General features: G+C 31.4%; 6 protein-coding genes and 1 non-coding gene across 7 annotated transcripts; 3 read left to right on the top strand and 4 right to left on the bottom strand.

Moving 5' to 3' along the window:
• Positions 1 to 470: 470 nt before the first annotated feature.
• Positions 471 to 3,499, top strand: LOC122401575 (zinc finger protein 271). Its single transcript, XM_043403794.1, has 6 exons — positions 471 to 606; positions 1,560 to 1,801; positions 1,916 to 2,440; positions 2,513 to 2,617; positions 2,689 to 2,838; positions 2,943 to 3,499. Exons 1-6 carry the CDS (start codon positions 597 to 599, stop codon positions 3,327 to 3,329), a joined length of 1,419 nt encoding a protein of 472 aa, XP_043259729.1. The 5' UTR covers positions 471 to 596; the 3' UTR covers positions 3,330 to 3,499.
• Positions 3,500 to 4,116: 617 nt separating this feature from the next.
• Positions 4,117 to 6,166, bottom strand: LOC122401574 (proliferating cell nuclear antigen). Its single transcript, XM_043403793.1, has 4 exons — positions 5,836 to 6,166; positions 5,470 to 5,635; positions 5,226 to 5,370; positions 4,117 to 4,876 (listed from the first exon to the last, which is right to left on the bottom strand). The coding sequence occupies exons 1-4, from the start codon at positions 6,054 to 6,056 to the stop codon at positions 4,623 to 4,625; spliced, it is 786 nt and encodes a 261-aa protein (XP_043259728.1). The 5' UTR covers positions 6,057 to 6,166; the 3' UTR covers positions 4,117 to 4,622.
• Positions 6,167 to 7,251: 1,085 nt separating this feature from the next.
• On the bottom strand, positions 7,252 to 10,034 carry LOC122401612. The gene is made up of 6 exons (XM_043403848.1): positions 9,921 to 10,034; positions 8,989 to 9,663; positions 8,421 to 8,923; positions 7,935 to 8,337; positions 7,503 to 7,844; positions 7,252 to 7,408 (listed from the first exon to the last, which is right to left on the bottom strand). The coding sequence occupies exons 1-6, from the start codon at positions 9,930 to 9,932 to the stop codon at positions 7,352 to 7,354; spliced, it is 1,992 nt and encodes a 663-aa protein (XP_043259783.1). The 5' UTR covers positions 9,933 to 10,034; the 3' UTR covers positions 7,252 to 7,351.
• A 1,123-nt stretch (positions 10,035 to 11,157) lies between these two features.
• Positions 11,158 to 13,042, top strand: LOC122401583 (eukaryotic translation initiation factor 4E-1A). The gene is made up of 4 exons (XM_043403804.1): positions 11,158 to 11,347; positions 11,765 to 11,943; positions 12,030 to 12,347; positions 12,421 to 13,042. Exons 1-4 carry the CDS (start codon positions 11,297 to 11,299, stop codon positions 12,533 to 12,535), a joined length of 663 nt encoding a protein of 220 aa, XP_043259739.1. The 5' UTR covers positions 11,158 to 11,296; the 3' UTR covers positions 12,536 to 13,042.
• Positions 13,043 to 13,225: 183 nt separating this feature from the next.
• On the bottom strand, positions 13,226 to 14,986 carry LOC122401582 (fas-associated death domain protein). The gene is made up of 4 exons (XM_043403803.1): positions 14,612 to 14,986; positions 13,659 to 13,820; positions 13,452 to 13,582; positions 13,226 to 13,387 (listed from the first exon to the last, which is right to left on the bottom strand). Exons 1-4 carry the CDS (start codon positions 14,937 to 14,939, stop codon positions 13,253 to 13,255), a joined length of 756 nt encoding a protein of 251 aa, XP_043259738.1. The 5' UTR covers positions 14,940 to 14,986; the 3' UTR covers positions 13,226 to 13,252.
• Positions 14,987 to 15,507: 521 nt separating this feature from the next.
• On the top strand, positions 15,508 to 17,542 carry LOC122401581 (RNA-binding protein NOB1). The gene is made up of 6 exons (XM_043403802.1): positions 15,508 to 15,655; positions 15,837 to 15,969; positions 16,056 to 16,264; positions 16,337 to 16,787; positions 16,867 to 17,201; positions 17,282 to 17,542. The coding sequence occupies exons 1-6, from the start codon at positions 15,569 to 15,571 to the stop codon at positions 17,540 to 17,542; spliced, it is 1,476 nt and encodes a 491-aa protein (XP_043259737.1). The 5' UTR covers positions 15,508 to 15,568.
• A 232-nt stretch (positions 17,543 to 17,774) lies between these two features.
• Trnam-cau lies at positions 17,775 to 17,847 on the bottom strand. The gene has a single exon. It is a non-coding gene; the product is annotated as a tRNA-Met (tRNA).
• Between the last annotated feature and the right edge of the window lie 61 nt (positions 17,848 to 17,908).

The raw sequence follows: 17,908 nt of genomic DNA, 5'->3' as shown, positions 1-17,908 counted from the left end.
GAGAGTCGTGGATAAAGTGGAGGACGAGAGACATCGTGTCCATCGTCGGTAGCGAAAGGGATCGTGAAGGGTCGCGTTTAGTCGCGTCTATAGAGCTTAAGGTAGTAGCTGGCGGTGGTTTTCGGGGTGGGAGGATGAACGGAGCTGTCGCGAAGAAGAAGGGCGGGGGTCGCGGGGGTCGTGGGGCCGGGTGCGGCGGGGTGCACGGGTATGAATCGTGGAGCGGGCGGATGGACGGACGGACGCAAACGCTGAAATCAGCTCGGGCGATCGATGCGATAAATGGATGCGTGCGATTGGTAGCCGGGAAAATCGATGATGAACAGGGGGGCACCCTACCTAGCCGCGAAAGCGAGCGAGCACGGCTGCACCGCCGGAGAGGATGGAGCAAAGACCGAAATATCGATTTTTAGGCCCCTACGCGGCGGTTCGATGCTCATATCTGCCCCGTGTCCCGTATCCGCGCGAAGCGCCTTTCAAAACACCAACGACGCGTGCGAGACACACCGTGGTGACGCGATCTCATCGAGGAATTATCGTGCAATTAAATACGTGAGGGTACGACGGAGTGACGCGCGTTTGCGAAGTACTGGCCGATGTCGTCAGGTAAACATGCTGACGACGTTACGACGTGGTTAAAAATGAAAAAGCTTCGCCGTCAGATTTCTTTCTCTCTCTTTCACGACGTTCATGCGAGCAACGGTAATATCATGCAACCTAAACCGGGGGACAATCAATGATCCTCAATGCGGAAACGATCTAAGATCGCGGCATTTTGAAGTGCATCGATGGTGTTATACGTCTCACTCGAAGATATCGTCCGCCTGAAAATGTTGTGTGCACTGTCTATCGTTGAACAAACGACGGGATCGAGATGAGGGTGTAAATCGGTGGGGTAGCGAAAAGTGCGCGTAATTATTTCATTTACCATTTGTCTGATGGTATTTGTACTGGTTTAAGACTTTTGTTGAAATCGACTTCTCTGTAACCGTGATTAAAGAAAACGAGGATCTGTTAGTGTTGTTTCCTATGGTTCGTGTATTATTATTACCGTGTACGAGCAAGCAATAGAGAGATTGTAAAAATGTACAGGCTTGAAGAAAAAATCAATTAATGCTACAGACTGAATTCGATCGAGGAAAAGAAAATTCATAACTAAAACGTTTTTAAAGCTGTATATCCGTCAACAAAATAACAAATCGTATATTCGTATCGCGTAATTATAGTGAAACGACAATTATTTGTTTATCATTCATTATCGTGAACAGCTTTGCACAAACAAATGGCATGGATAAAATATTTGTAAATATAATAAAATTATTTGCGCGTACAATAACGTAATTCGCATTTCGTAGAAGCGCTATTTAGCCTCCTTTTGTTATTAGTATTTATTACATATTATTTTATAATGTCGTTTCGTTCTATAATGCAGAAATTACAGAAATACAAACGAGATGCGGCCGACGCAACATGCTTAATAATACAACAAATATGTCTATGTATAAACATGCTGTTCTCTTTGTAAATATTAATGAAATCTTTTCTTTCGAACGGTGCAGAAAAAATGGCCATCGCTGCTTCGGAGAATTATCAACTTAAGTGGCACAGCTATGGCGCGCATTTACACAGCTCTGTCGCGACGTTACTGCACTCAGAATCCTTCGCAGATGTCTTATTGGCGACGTCCTGCGGCAGACACGTGGCGGCCCATCGATTTGTCCTTGCCGCTTGTTCATCATACCTCAGTCACATTTTTCAAACATGTCATTTTGGAGCGAATACAAACGCTCAAATAATTGTGGTTGGTACAGATATACTATATGTATTAATCCTTCTAAGATCACGCAACATTATTAACGACGAATAAACGATCTATCGCAATAAGTCAATATCATAATATAAAATTACATTTTAGGTATTACCGACAGAAATCGGATATCGCACCTTGAAAATCCTAATTCAATACATGTACAGCGGAGAAGCTACCGTGACGAACGATCAGCTGGAGGGTGTACTGAAAGCCGGCGACATACTACGTGTACGTGGCTTATGGAGATCAAATACCGGCAGTAAAAAGGAAAATATACAATCGAACAACCAGAAGGTTGATCGGGATAAACGGGAGCAACCGCCATTAACCGGTCAAATACAAAAAATTAAGTTGGTTCAACCGTCAACGGAGAAAGCCGTTGAAAACGTACAACAAACCACGCCAACACAAAATAACGTTCAACCTCAGAAACCTACCTCAGAGAGAAAGAGTATTGAGAAGATCGAGGAGAAAATTAGCGAGTCAGAACCTAAAAAAGTGTTAGAGGAGAATAAGAATAACGAACACAACAAGAATAAGGAAAACCTGGAGGCCAACGGAAAGAAAAGGAAAACAACCGTCAACAGCGACGTAGAATCTAATAAATCTAAAAGCGAGGACGGTGAAAATGTACGATGATTCTCAAATGACACACGAATGGAATGAAATATTTCATTGTTTTTTTTTTTTTATGTATTTCAGACGGAGTTAAATCTAGAACTTTTAGTAAAGGATGAACCAATTTGGGAGGAAACTATTGATCCATCAGAATCCTTGACGATAGACCATGAAATTGATATCAAACCGGTACGTTGTACTCCGAAAAAGCTCGTTTTATAGAAAAAAAAGTATGTAATACGAAAACTCATTGTTCATAGGAAATCGTACATAGTGCGGACGAAGAAGAAGAATACACACCATTAACGTGCGACATGTGTAGTCAAACGTTTAATCGACCATCCGACTGGGTGAGACATATTGAATTTACTCATGCTGATATGACTGAAAATCGAAGGAAAAAGAGGAAGGTAAATGCCTAAAATAAATTACCGAACACTAATGACGAAGTAATAAAGTTCGAATATTAAATTATGTTCTAAATTGTATTATAAAATATTTTATTGTTTTATAGGGCGATGTGGATGACGATAGCAAAGATTTTCCACCTTTAAAATGTGACCTTTGTGGTAATATGTACTCGACGCCTCAAGAATGGGTACGTCATATACAAACGGAACACACGGAAGAGCAATTAGCTTTAATGAACAACTCGGCACCACCTAAGCCAAAAAGAGTTCACAGTCATCAAAAATTGTGCAACATTTGTCAAAAGGAATTTCCAAGTCACGCATCGATGGTAATTCATCAAAGAACACATACAGGGGAGAAGCCTTTTCTCTGTTCCTATTGTAAAAAAGGCTTTAATGTAAAAAGTAATTTACTAAGGCATCTAAGGACATTGCATGACAAGTATGTACATCCCAGCTTATATGGGAGTAATGGTAACACAAATGCTTAAGCCCTTATGATTTTCAAATGTACATGTTCTTTTTCTTGTTAGTACCTCATTTGCAAAGTAAACGTCACGCACTACTCTAGATACTTGTGAAATCATGCTCACAGACTGAAGGAATAACGTATGCATTGATAATCCTGCATAAGTATGTCAAATTAGTCCAAAGAATTAAATGTTACCAAAGTGCGCGTGACATCTTCTTTGAGAATGAGCAAGCATTAAATGCTTAAGAAGTTTTCTTAAAAATTGAACGGATAATTTCAAGTATTATTTTCGTGCATTACATTCGGTAATTATACGTATTAATATCTATAAGTATTTGGCATTTAATTGTTTCAGTGTAAGAATGATTGTTTTATTTTAAATTCGAAACTATTTTGTTAAAAACACAAAAGCAATATCAGGGCTTTAAAAACAAAGAGGCTGATTACTATTGCCAAAGTGTCTTGTTTTGTTGCGATTTTAATTCGTCTTTTGAACATAGAACAGAATATGAAAAGTATTTATTTTAATTAGACGTTTCATTTAAACATATATGAATAAGAATGACGATATACAGGTCTTCGCAGTATGTGCGTGTAAAATAATTCATAGTATAAATCAACATCTATTGATTAATATTTAATTATTTAGTAACTACACGAGATCCAAATTGTGTAAGATTTAATTGTATACTTCTAGGCTATTCCATCCATGGTAGCCCTCTTATTCCCTCAGCTCATAAGCTAATTATGTATTTTTATATTAAACTAGCTTATACACAAAAAGTATAAGAAATAAGATACTTAAAGTAAGTCAAAAAATTGAACTTCAATTAGGCTAGGACATAAAAATAACACATAATTCAAAAATTTATCAAATGTTTTGGAAATATATTGAGTTCTTCTTACATATAAAAAAACGCAATATTATCAAAATATTGTCACAGTTTATGAAACGGTAACAATATAAATCTTAAGAGAATGACACCATATTACCATGTTAATCATGATCGTGTCACTCTATTATGAATCTTAGTGTCAATTCTACGTTGCGCTAACACTGTGACGAGCCAAATGACTTTTAAATGTAAAATTTAAATATATTACCTTCAAAATATTTTTAATTATCCTTAATCGTTCCTTAACAATGAATATCAAAATATATCTACTCTTTCATAAGGCTGGAGCTATTATTGTATTTATTATTGAGTAAAATTTTGAAAATATTTAATCCCTGCTAATGCGATAAATACAAAAACAATAGACTGGATTAATAACATTATGGCTTGTACTTTGAAGTAAATCAACAGGATACTTAATTTTCCTCATCATCATCAATTTTTGGTGCAAGGTAATATCTAATGTGCCCAATATCTCCAATTTTATATTCACAAACTAAGGGCACATCGTTAGACATGGACAACTGCACTTGTGCACACAATGGGCCAGCTTTTATAAAGCAGTTAAGGTAACGACACGAAAATGTTAATTTTACTGGTTCTTGCATATTTACGACTACTGCTTCATCTTCATTATCCGCATCTGCTGTTTGTGCTAACTTAATAGTGGCTAAAATGGAGAAATGTCTTATATAAGTATAAGATATTGATATTACAATAATGTTAATTGTAAAGGTAAATTTCTACATTTCATAAATATGAATTTTTCATAATTCATTTGCACTTTAATAAGTGTTACTATAGGAAGATACATTTTTTTTTTATGAATGATTACATATATGACCGTATCTTTATAACAATATAAGATCAAACAATTAAATACTTTGAATAGAAGATGTTAAAGAAAAAAGTATATAATTGAGGTAAATGCATGTATTATTTATCATTACACTATGAATTTAATCATGACAAAATTTTTATATTTTTGTTCTTTTATTTAATATAAGAAACTGCTATACCTTGTCCATAATCTCCAGAAGCACTAAACTTTATACCCTCTTTAGAACACGCAAATGTTATTGATTCTCCAAACTGACTTAAATCTCTACAGATACGTGAAAATTCTTGGGATGGCATTTTTACAACACATGAATATGAAGTGTCCTATAATAATTAACAAAATGCAATAATCATAGTATAATAAAATACATTTTCTTCTTTTTAAGCAAATAATGTAACAATATACAACAAAAATATTCTTACAGGAATACCAAGGTGTTCCTGATCCATATTTATAAGTTTCATTTCATACTCTGCTAATTTTTCTTTGTTTGGAGATTCAAATATAAATACAATATTTTCTGGATTATCCAATGCTCTCAAAGTCACTGTATCTTCTGAGCCAGCACATCGTAGGATTTTAGACATACTAAAAAACAGTTACCTCATTTTTGCTTATTATTACAGATAGATGAAACTTTGTCTTGTCATGATTTTCATAGACAAAGAAAAAAGTGGTAAATACTTTATTCGCATAAGAATGAACGAATTGTACTTTATCTTTAGAAGTATGTTTTTGTTCTGTCATGAAAGAATATATAACCTTTACAAATTTGTATTCAATCTTACCATGCGACACTCATACCCATTGACAAATTTCTGTCGCATCTATATTTGTCAAAACCATCACTTCTCAAGTTAAGAGAAACCAAAGAGACATGAGCATTATCCATAGCTTGGACTTGAATGCCCGAGTCCGAACATTCGAAAGTTGCTTCGGTTAAAAGATCTTTTATTGCATCTAACACTTTCTTCAAGATCGCACTTTGTACCAAACGTGCTTCGAACATTTTCACGATTCACTTTCTTTCACTATCAGTTTGTAAAAATTAGTCAGATGCAACAAGTATCGCTACTTCAAATAATTGTCGAGGATCGAGACCGGTGTACCGGTAATATTATCCAGCGTTACTGCGTTACTAAATCAACGCAATTTTCGCGCATGCGTATTCAAAAACAGCTGCGTACATAGTATTATTCACGTCAAACTTAAACGGGCCCAAAAACGGGTAAGCCAAACAAAGGTATTAGATTATAAATTTAATATCATTTAACGAATATCAGATCGTGATCTTTTTTTAAATGTTCAGAAAAATTTTTCAATTGTTTTCAATTTATTTTCCAACAATCTTTAAATAATTTCTTACAATAGACAAGTAGGGGCCAACAAAATACCCATTTTTACTCGATCAGACCACTACACTGATGCCATTTTCGATACGCATGCGCGAAAATTGCATCAAATTTGGGAACTCTAACGTTACCCGCGTTTTTTTACCGCCAAATCAGCAGGAAGTAGATGGCATTAGCAAATGCCGGAAATGTACTTAATTTTTAAGTCGAACAATATCGAACATTAATCTGCCACTTTGGTAACTAGTAATTTAACATTTGTTGAACTGGTTTGAATTAAATTCATGGCAATAAAACACGTGTTACAATAATGTAAATTCCAATTTGTAATTTATTTTACATAAAAAACACTTTTTTCAATGTACCATGTGATTGTGGCATATATCAAAATCTTAATAGTTGAAAATCTTGATTCAGAAATGTATGTTGTAAATGTTTAGATCGCAATGTAAATATGTTAGGAAGAACACGGATCAGCAAAATGTGATATAATTGTTAGCTGCTTGTTTCACCTATAGAATACCTGTTTCGTATTACTAAATATTTAACAAGAAAACAAAAATTAATACAAAATATAAAATTCTTTTATGTAAAAGAAATTTTTATAAATGACATATTCATGCTAACTAAAATAATTAAATAATGATGAAATAAAATGTACAAAATAAATTAATTCTAACTAAAAATACGGAAAATAATTTTAATTATATTCACAGTTGCTTACATATTATTTTTTGTAAGCATATGTAAGCATAAAAATTTATAGGCTAAAAACATATAGCTATAAAAGTATTTAGACACGACTCGATCATTAACATTGTACTTAAATAAATGCAGTCTCACTCGTTATGATTTAAAACTAGGAATATTTACATATTACGTATGAAATAAAATTAAACAAGAAAAAATAGAGTACTAATCAATGTGGGAGTAATACACGCTCGGTAATTTATTAAAAGGCGATATCACCAGCCATGTTTTCCAATTCACTGAACATCTGATCGAGATGCTGAAATAAAAAATTATTACAAATTAGTTGTATTTTAGAACATACAAATTCGTTCAATTTTTCTGTTCTAAATCATGAAATGTATTCTACGTACATCAGATGGCTCATTGTCTTTTGTAATTTCTTTTTGCTTATCATTAAATGATAATTTTTCATTTTCATTTATGTCTCCCTCATCTTCTTCTTCTTCATAATCGTTTTCATTATCATCGTCATTGTCATCGGAATCATCGTCTACTTCTTCTTCATCGTCGTCGTCATCGTCATCATCTATATCTTCATCGGACCGAATATTACACGATATATCGATTTCTTCATAATCTTCCGGTTCTTCCTTAATCTCCGTAAGCATTATTGTTTCCGTAAGAGATTCACTTTCAGTCGAACAAGGTGGAGGTGCTTCTGACGCTGAAGGTATTTGAGGTGGTTGACCAGTCTAAAATGTCATTAATTTTAAACATTTCTACTTATCACTATTTCACTTAAAATGATTCATTAATCTACAAGTACTTATATATATTTTTACCCATGGCTGTTGCTGTTGTAATTGTGCTGACTTAACCGATGCAATTGAGGTTGGTACAGGGGAAGAAGAAAAAGATTGCAAATTCGTACTTTGTTCTTGAATTTGAGATGTTTTACTTTGTGTACTATTGGGATTATCTTGCAACCTACTTTCTACGTTAGTTTCTAACTTTGATAAATTCTTATCAGCATTATTAGCCTTCTGTTCCTTTTTTACTTGCGAATTACTATTTGGTTCCTCTTTAACTTTTTTAACATTTGGTTTAGGTTCTCCAGGAAGACATGTATTACCGCGCTGCCTTCTAAACCTGACAATAATACTTCTGGTATCCCACATTAAGTCATGTGCTTGTTTATAAGCAGATATAGATTCATCTACACTGTTATACCTGATAAAAGCATAGCTGCAAAGTAAAATAAATATAATACATTATAGCAATACATATAAAGTTAATACAAAATTTGTAATGTCATAAGTAAAACTCACCGGGTGTTTCTCATTTTTTGTGCATAGCCTACATCTACTCGAGCAGCTGTTGGAAACTTACTTTTTACTTCATTAACATTAACAGATTCTGGTAAATTTCCTATATATAATGTGTAAGGATCTATTTCTTCAGGCATTGGATTATCTTCATCTCTTAAGGATTTTCTTTCAACTTTTAAATGACCTACCCCAAAAGGTATCTTCTCCAACTCTTTTATAGCTTCATCGATATCAACGGACTCTGCCATCTGTATAAAACAGTATCTAGGGCCACTAGGACTTTGAAAATGTATATTTTGTATACCAGGATGAAATTCTCTAACAATATCTTTATTCAAATCAGGATCTGGAAATTTGATTATTAAACTTTGAGCTTTGACCGTTTTGTTGTATTCATTTTCAATTTTCAAAGCTCTTTCTGCATCTTCTCGATTCCATGGTCGACTAGGATAACTTTGGGACATAGGTTTCCTTTGTTTATTTTTTTTAACTACAACTTCCTCCTAAAATAAATAAAAGTTACAGTATACCATTAAACAGCAAGGAATATTAATATGAATGTACTTACTAAAATAATTTTAACATCCTGATCCGATGTTTCTTCGTTGTGTCGATTTGTCAAAATCCCTGGAGGAATGGGAGGTAGAGCATGATTGGGAAGAGGAACAGGCATATGATTCAAAATAGTATCGTTTGTAGATGTAGTGTAATTGTTTCTTTGCCATTCCAAACCAAGACTATTACTTAATGTTGCACCAAAATATGCTGCTTGCTCAAATTGACCCTGAGACTGTCCAAATCGTGCAAGTCTTCTATTTTTACGATGAAAGTTATTTCTTTGAATATATATATTGTTTCTATTGTGACTAAACCTTTCACGCCTTATATAGTTACCTCTTAGAGGCATTTCTCTTTGAAATGAATTTGTGGTTATATCACGTGGAGGTAGAGGTGGTAAGGGTGATGTTTGAGGTGTTATCCATTGCCATGGTGCAGAAGGATGTGTCCATGCTTGAATTGGTGTAACTTGAGAAGGCACTGGTCCAAATATGTGAGGGGGTGGTGGAACTCCACTAGTTGGTGGAGGCATAGGAGGTAATGGTGGTTGTCCAGGTAAAGGTTGCGTGACAGTTGAAGGAGATGAAGAAGATGATGTATAAGTAGGATAGGAACCTTCATATCCAAAACTGACACATTCTTGTTTAACAAAAGACCTTTTTGTCTCTCCATTTTCTTCGGTTACCTGAAAAGTATAAAATTATGAATTAAAAATGGGAAGATCTATTAAAATTGAAATTCCATTATAAAATGTTATAATTTAGCAATATTATTTTAATATCATTGACATTGAAATAGTGTATCCATATATTAAATACACATTGATATACTATGCAACCGCTGTCAAACTAACCTTCCTTAAAAATAACATTGACGGTATAAATGTAAATTTACTATTATTATTATTGTAAAATTATAGGAAATAGAAAAGTAGATCATTACCGAACGTTTCATAATGTAGGTAAAACTGTTGCTAATCTTTAGAAAATAGTTACTTCCATTAATGTATAATGTAAATCCATCGTAAAGTAATGCAACAAGGATGGCCAGTGTATGTAAAAGCTACTGGCTACTAGTTACAGAGTGTACTGTTGTAGTGTGTACTGTGCTCGACAGGAGTACCAACCCTTATTATCCATTTTTTTAATAAAGAAACTGAAAAATCGGCAATATCAAACATTATTATTACAGAAATAATTTATTTCCATATTTTTTTAATATATATACATATATCTATCTCGTCAATAGAATGTATATACACAATAAAATATTTTTTGTAATTGTAAACAGGTAATAACATATATGTACGATCATACGTATGTATACAGTATTAGGTAAAATATAGTGGGGTGTAATCATAATCATTAATCATTAAACCGTATAATTACCGTATACTACTTTGTAGAAGTAGTCTGTACATTATAGATACTACACATATGCATATATCTACATGCATACATATACATATACGAACAAAATTCTGGCTGCATTACTCGCAGAGATACGTATAAAATTACTGTATTCCATTTTTACAAAAAACAATATGTTCATGAGGATCCAAAGAGATTGTATCCTATTTACTAGACATACCTGTTTAAAAATGCCAGATTTTTTTCTTAAGTGTATACACATACATATAATTTATTGAAAACGAGGATTATATTAAATATTCGAAGTAACAAAACGATTTTAAATCGCTTGTGTATTTGCATTAATTTGTCATATTTTGAAATTTCTATAGAAGAAAATTTATGATTACACTACAATTTCTTTAGATGATACATGATGTATTTCCTTAAATTTTATAAATACAATTTTTGATAATATTATTATGTTTTTATTGTGATATGTTTACATCGCTTTTCTGGATACACAAAATAAGAGAAAGTCAACAGAAACAAAACAATTGCATGTATACGCATGAATATAAATATTCAAATGAAAGAAAAGTAATTAATGTCGTGATAACAGATAAAATGATGTGTTATTTAAAAACAATTTCTGCAACGTTAAAATAATTTTAAGTTGGTCTATCAAGAGGAGAAAACAGTGAAATATAGGTGCAAGGCTTGTTTGTTTTCAAGATTATATGTTTTTATAGTTGTTTCTGTATCATATTTGTGTTTTTTAGTTGTACCATTCTAATATAGTACAATTAAAGATAATTGCTCTTCTTCATCCACTTATTTCATTTTGATGCGGTAACTTCCTGGTGTGTCAATGCAATTTTGCATTTCTATCTTAGGAAAAGGAAATTTCGGTGTAAAACTTCTGCCGACAGATGCCCTTACTGTTAGTTCACTGAGTGAGCATATTGTATGTCGTGTAGTCGATGTGATATGGCTACGAGTAATACAGAAGAAGTTGAGGTATTTTTCTCTCACATAATTCACGATACTATGAGCATCTTAAAATTAATACAGTACTTCGTTGAGATGTATTTGCGGTTCAAATATCTGGGGAAAATTTTCGTGGTCATTCTTTGAAATAGCGTGGTCGGTTCGATACCCTTTTCCCCTCCCATCTGTTCTATGCACGGTGAAAACTGTCTAATGAACTTAAAAAAGCATACTATATTACTTGTATAAAATATTATAATACACATTGTGTATTATAATAAATAATATTGGGCCTAGTTCAAGTAATACCGTCTTATAACCTTTAAGCATATCAAACTGTTAAAAGTGATTAGAAAGCTCTGTATGCGTATGTGTGTGGCAAGTGCGCGCGCGCGCGCGCGAGCATGGCAAGTAGTATGCACAGATTAAAAAGGTTATTATTTACAGGAAGTAGAGCGGAAGGAGCAATTGGTACCAAGTTTTGATGAATTTCCACCAGAGGTTCTAATTAAACATCCTCTACAGCATGCATGGACTCTTTGGTACTATGAACCTGATAGAAATAAAACATGGGAAGAAAGTCAAAGAAAAATTACAAGTTTTGATACAGCAGAAGATTTTTGGAGGTAAGTTTTATAAATTATGTTTTAGAATGTAATAGAAACTTGTTAATTAAATTTGTTGACTAATAACATTTCTGTTTAATTGGTAGCTTATACAATCACATAAAGTCTGCATCAGATTTAAGACAAGGTTGTGACTATAGTATGTTCAAGCAAGGAATTAGACCTATGTGGGAAGATGATGCTAATAAATGTGGTGGAAGGTGGCTTATAAACTTAGATAAAAAACAAAGAGCCACAGATTTAGATCACTTTTGGTTAGAAACTCTGTTATGTATGATTGGTGAAGCATTTAATGGATACTCTGACGATGTTTGTGGAGCAGTAGTAAATGTGCGAAACAAAACAGATAAAATTGGCATATGGACAGCAAATGCCAATAGGGAAGATAGCGTCATGGAAATTGGGTAAATTGTAACATACAATTTCAGATACTATGTTAATTATTCAAGTAGTTATTTAATTATCCTTTTTTTGTAGACGTAAATTAAGAGAGAGATTAAAAATTTCATCCAAGATCTCTATAGCATACCAAATACATAAAGATATTATGGTCAAAATAGGAAGTCAAACAAAGAATGCCTATGTACTCTAGAAATTGTTGATGTTATATTAATATCATCATTACTCATTAAAAACTTAAACCAGGTTAAATATGTATTATTGATATGAATATCATGCAAGATCGAGTCAGATTACTGCATCAAATTAAATTAAGATCCAGTGCAAAATTTTTAATTACTACGTCTTCATTGTAGCTAAGTATTTTTCTAATGCAAGTCATTGAACAAAAACTAATAAATATGTACTAAAGTAAATGTATATCGTATTAATATAAAAATTTGCATTCTTGTAATACGTAACTTAAGATTAGGTAATGAGAGATACGCACAGGCTGCTGTATTTTTCAGAAGACAACATAAATAATACGATTATAAATTATTATTATTATTACTATTATTACTTGATTAAGTAATTTTCTTCACACATACCTTTCTCTATGCGTATCATACGTAATTCATATAAACAAGACTGGTACAAAGAACACTAGGATGTCATTTTCAGCAAAGAAATGACAAAATACAGCAACCTACTTTACTTCAAAATAGTATAACATTATTTAATAATGTTCTCACGGTTGTTTAATAAATGATTATATATTTAAGTTTCTCTTAAAAATATTAATTTCTTTTTCTTGCATATCATTTTGTTTTTAGTTTTCCTAAAATAAGTAGTGATATAAGTGTTGATTGAAATAAAAATGTTTTATTTTTTAATGATCTTACAGAGGTTATATTATTTTGCCAGCAAATTATTCAATTTTTGAGCACATTATTAATTTTTCAGCAAGTTCTTTAAGATCTCTGCGTCTAGCGTGCTCTAAAGCATGTAATAAATTTAATTTCCAATTGTCAGTAGTATACTGGGATAAACACAGTTTTAAAGCCTAAAAAATTGTTTGTTACTTTTATGTAAAAAATGTTATTTAGAATAAATTAATTGCATCTTACTTCGTAACTTTGTTCTTTCATATCAATTGGATATTTAGTTTGAATAATATCAATTTGGGATTCGGGAATACCTAAATACCTAACAGTATCTCTCCAAGAACGTCCAATTCTCTCACTGATTTTTAATAACACTGAAAACAAATATTCTGTTTATTAATTTTATGAATAACTAATAATATATACCATAAAAAATTAGCTAATGCTTACCTGTATGTTGTAGCATTGTTTCTTGATTAGAATAAATTTTAGAATTTGTTACATATTTTTGTGATGCCAATTTACATTCAGATTCAACAGATTGCTCTTTTGATTCCAATGTACAATTTTCAGTTTCATTTAACAATTCTTTTGTATCTTCATTTTTTGCTTCTAGAACATATAAAAGTGTATACAACATAATTGTTAGTTTATAAAAATACATGATTTTTAATATTGACATAGTACTCAAAAGTTAAAAAATATGTAGGATGGAGCACAAACTCTGACCATCTGATGTACATCCATTATTTTGGGGCACAAAAAAGATATATAAAAACTTAAGCAAAATTATAGATATTCTACACATTATGTATTAATTATAAGAACTGCCTTTGATGACATTATTTTCAGATTGTTGAATAGTATGTAGAGTTAATTTTGTAGCTAGTTCATTTGCTTGATTTAACACTGTTTAATATTTTCCTTTGGAAGACATGGAAGATATTATATATAAAGAAAGATCAACAACACTGAAAAATATGAACCAAAGGATCATTGCATGTGCTGGAATGAATACAGAAATTATAATCATTTACTATGAGCTCTGATAATCTTAACTGACTTTATATTATAGCTTATTAAAATTGTTTAAATAGCTGGTATTGTGATAAATATAGGAAGGTATAAGATTTAATTTAAAAAAAAAATAAATTTAACCATAAGTTTTCTCTTATACCTGTATCAAAAAACACTAACTCTGTTATAATACGTGAATCCTTATGCATATAATTTTAGTATATAAAATCTTTCTCTATGTCTAAAAATAACAAAAACCTTTCAAGTATACAGTTGCTCCATGTAATGCATTGACAAAATGTAAGCTGTATGAATATATATTATATTTTACATAATAAAAGAAATTATTCAGTAAATGTACAATTTATATTTAACTAAAGACTTACCATTTGTGTGTTGATACATATTACAAAGTAATGGGTAATATGAATTTTGAAGTCGGAATTTATAATCTTCTATTTTAGTCTGTAGAAGAGGGTCATTTAAAAAATGATTTGAAATGTAAACAAGTGGTTCCACATTACTATAACTAAGTGCATCTCGTTTCTCTAATATTTTCAATAATGCCCTCAAATTACTAATCTGGCTTAATTTGCGTTTTGAGTTTATACAATGTTCATAATATTTTTTAAGTTCATTCAATATTTTATCATCAATGTATGATTGAGTGGCACATAAAAATTTATCACGCAAACAACTGTACTCTGCTTCCATAGCTATGATGTATTATATAAAGGCTCTTCAAGGCAAGGGATTCCCTCTTTTTCATCTGAAAACATAAAAAGATTTTTAAATTTATTTTTATATATTTCGTTTTATGAAAAATTTGATAGTAATGAAAATAAAATGCAAATAAGATATAAAATAAAATACATATTAACTGATACAACACTAATTTTATTTGATTAAGCAGATTAAGGCATTTTACCAATGCAAAACGTAATAATGCGTCATGTCTGAAAACATTAACGCACCTCACCTATAGACCTAAGCTATGTTCAGTTTTTGTTGGCAGTACTGTACAATACAGTAAAGCAAATATCCATTAAAATAATATTGAGAACGCACTTGTAATGTTTACAAAAATGTTTAAAAGAGACTGAACAAAAAAATTAACTATTTAATATTTTAATAACTACGGGGATTTCTTTTTGATATTATGATCTCGAGCTTTCATAACGTAGAATTTATCTTTGATGATATCAGAGATACCAGATTGAGCACCGGGTGTACTACTCACACTATGCCAGATCACGCGTATTGTTCACCCGATTGTTGCCAATGTTGCCGATTATTACATTTCCCCATGAACACGTGTATCTGCATTCTTGATCTATTTTCTCATGACAATTATAAACATGGACGAAAATCAAAAAATACAATACTTGGTTGTTGATACAAGTGCTTTCATCAGAAATGCATCTTTACAGGTGAAGTATTTTAGGTGAAGTATTTTGTAGATAGGTTAATATGAATATATATATTATTCTTATTTGTTGAATTTTGTCTTAATAATATTAAAATTGAAAATATTATTTTAATATGTATCTTATACAATTTAGGAGTGTAATAAACTTTTAAGTAATATAATGAAAATACATATATTTTTAGGATATTGGCCTCAACATAATAACAGAGCAAGATGTAGTGAATGAAGTTACAAATAAAAGGCAACTAAGAAGACTAGTTGTCTTACCATATGATTTAACAATACAAAATGCACATACTGAAAACATTAAATTTGGTAATAAAATCTAGTTTTGTGTATGTTTAAATAATGATTGTATGCATTAAAAATTTGAAATATAATAATTTCTGTCATATATACAGTTACAGAATTTGCTAAAAAGACAGGTGATTATGCTAGTTTATCAGTAACTGATATAAAAGTAATTGCATTAACCTATCAGTTAGAAAAAGAAAAAGTGGGAACAAATCATTTAAGAACTGATCCAATCATGGTAAAAACTGTGGATACCAGTGTTACTTCAATGGAAGATCGTGTTTCATTAGCTGGTTTTTATATGCCAATGAATAAAGTAAATCTATTTCTTTTAAATTAATACAGAAATATAAGATCACTATGATAATTAAACATTTTTAATGCACAGATTGGCGATAAGAATAAAAATAAAGAAAAATACCATTTGGAAGAATTTAAATATAAAGAGCATGTAGAAGATATTGATAAAAAAAGTGTTGACATAAACTTGGAAGACAGTATAAATAATGTTGACAATGAAGAAGCAGATTCAGAATCATATTTTAGCGAATCTTCCAACAATATTGAATCAGATTATGAAACTGCAGAATCCGATATAGATCACGATAAAATAGAAGATGTGTCTACTAAATTTGCAAAGTTAGAATGTGAACCAACAGAATTCAAAATTGTAGATCAAGACAGTAGTGAATACAATATTAAGGATAATTTTGTTTTTGTCAAAGACGATTTTGAAGGTGTACAAAATAACACTGAATATGATGAATATGAGGGTGATGAAGATGAAAACAATGATGATGACAACAGTGATGATGACAACAGTGGTTGGATTACACCTAGTAAGCTCTACTAATGATACATGTCTATATGAAATAGTTACATAAAATACAAAATACAAATATTTCTTTTGTATTACAGAAAACATTTCTGTTATAAAAAAAGAAATTGATACGAATTTTCTTGAACAAGCACCAGTAACTGTTGCATGTTTAACAATGGACTTTGCTATGCAAAATGTTTTAAAACAAATTGGATTAAATGTAGCTGCACTAGATGGGAGAGTAATTAAACAAATGAGAACATTTATCTTCAGATGTTATGCATGTTTCAAAACTACTAGTATTATGACAAAAGCTTTTTGTCCTAGTTGTGGTAATAAAACATTGAAAAAAGTTGCAGTCACTTTAAATGAGGAAGGAAAACAGCAAATTCATATTAATTTCCGAAAATCAATTTCCAAAAAAGGAAAAAGGGTAAGATTTTGTTTTTTTTCTTTTTCTCTTATATGCTCTTATGTGAATAGTACTATATGTAATACTTAACAAATTTGTAGTTTTCTTTACCGATGCCAAAGGGTGGAAAACATGCTAACAATCCTATTCTTTGCAATGACCAACCAGTGCCCGACCAAAGAACAACAAAACTAGCACGAACTAAAAATGATCCTTTACAGGATGATTACATAGCTGGATATTCTCCATTTATCATGCGCGATGTACATTCTAAATCGGCTATATTAGGTATACGACCAAGAGACTCTGTTAAATATTGGATGAAAAAGAATCCAAATGAATCTAGACGAAGACGGAAATAATTATCGTAATTTGTATCTTTATATATTGTAACAGTATATGATTTTCTAAAATATGTAAATTAAATATTGTTAATGTGTAGTTTTTCTTTAAATACCCGATCCTTTAATGAATGAATATTTTACTTTTTGCATTGCATTTTTCATTTAAAATATTTCTCAATAATATAAAAGTATTTACGAAAATAAAAATTTACGAAGTTTAATGTATTTATTTACAAAAATAAATAAAAAATGCTCCGGGTGAGGATCGAACTCACGACCTTAAGATTATGAGACTTACGCGCTACCTACTGCGCTACCGAAGCTCACATATTTCTTTCTTAAAATTTCATTTAAAGGGAATCAATAAAAATATGTACAATACGT

This window comes from Colletes gigas, unplaced genomic scaffold (genome assembly GCF_013123115.1).
Source record: "Colletes gigas isolate AHSC1104 unplaced genomic scaffold, ASM1312311v1 Colletes_gigas_Sc00026, whole genome shotgun sequence".
Taxonomy (NCBI): domain Eukaryota; kingdom Metazoa; phylum Arthropoda; class Insecta; order Hymenoptera; family Colletidae; genus Colletes; species Colletes gigas.
This window is presented reverse-complemented; position numbering and strand designations above follow the sequence as displayed.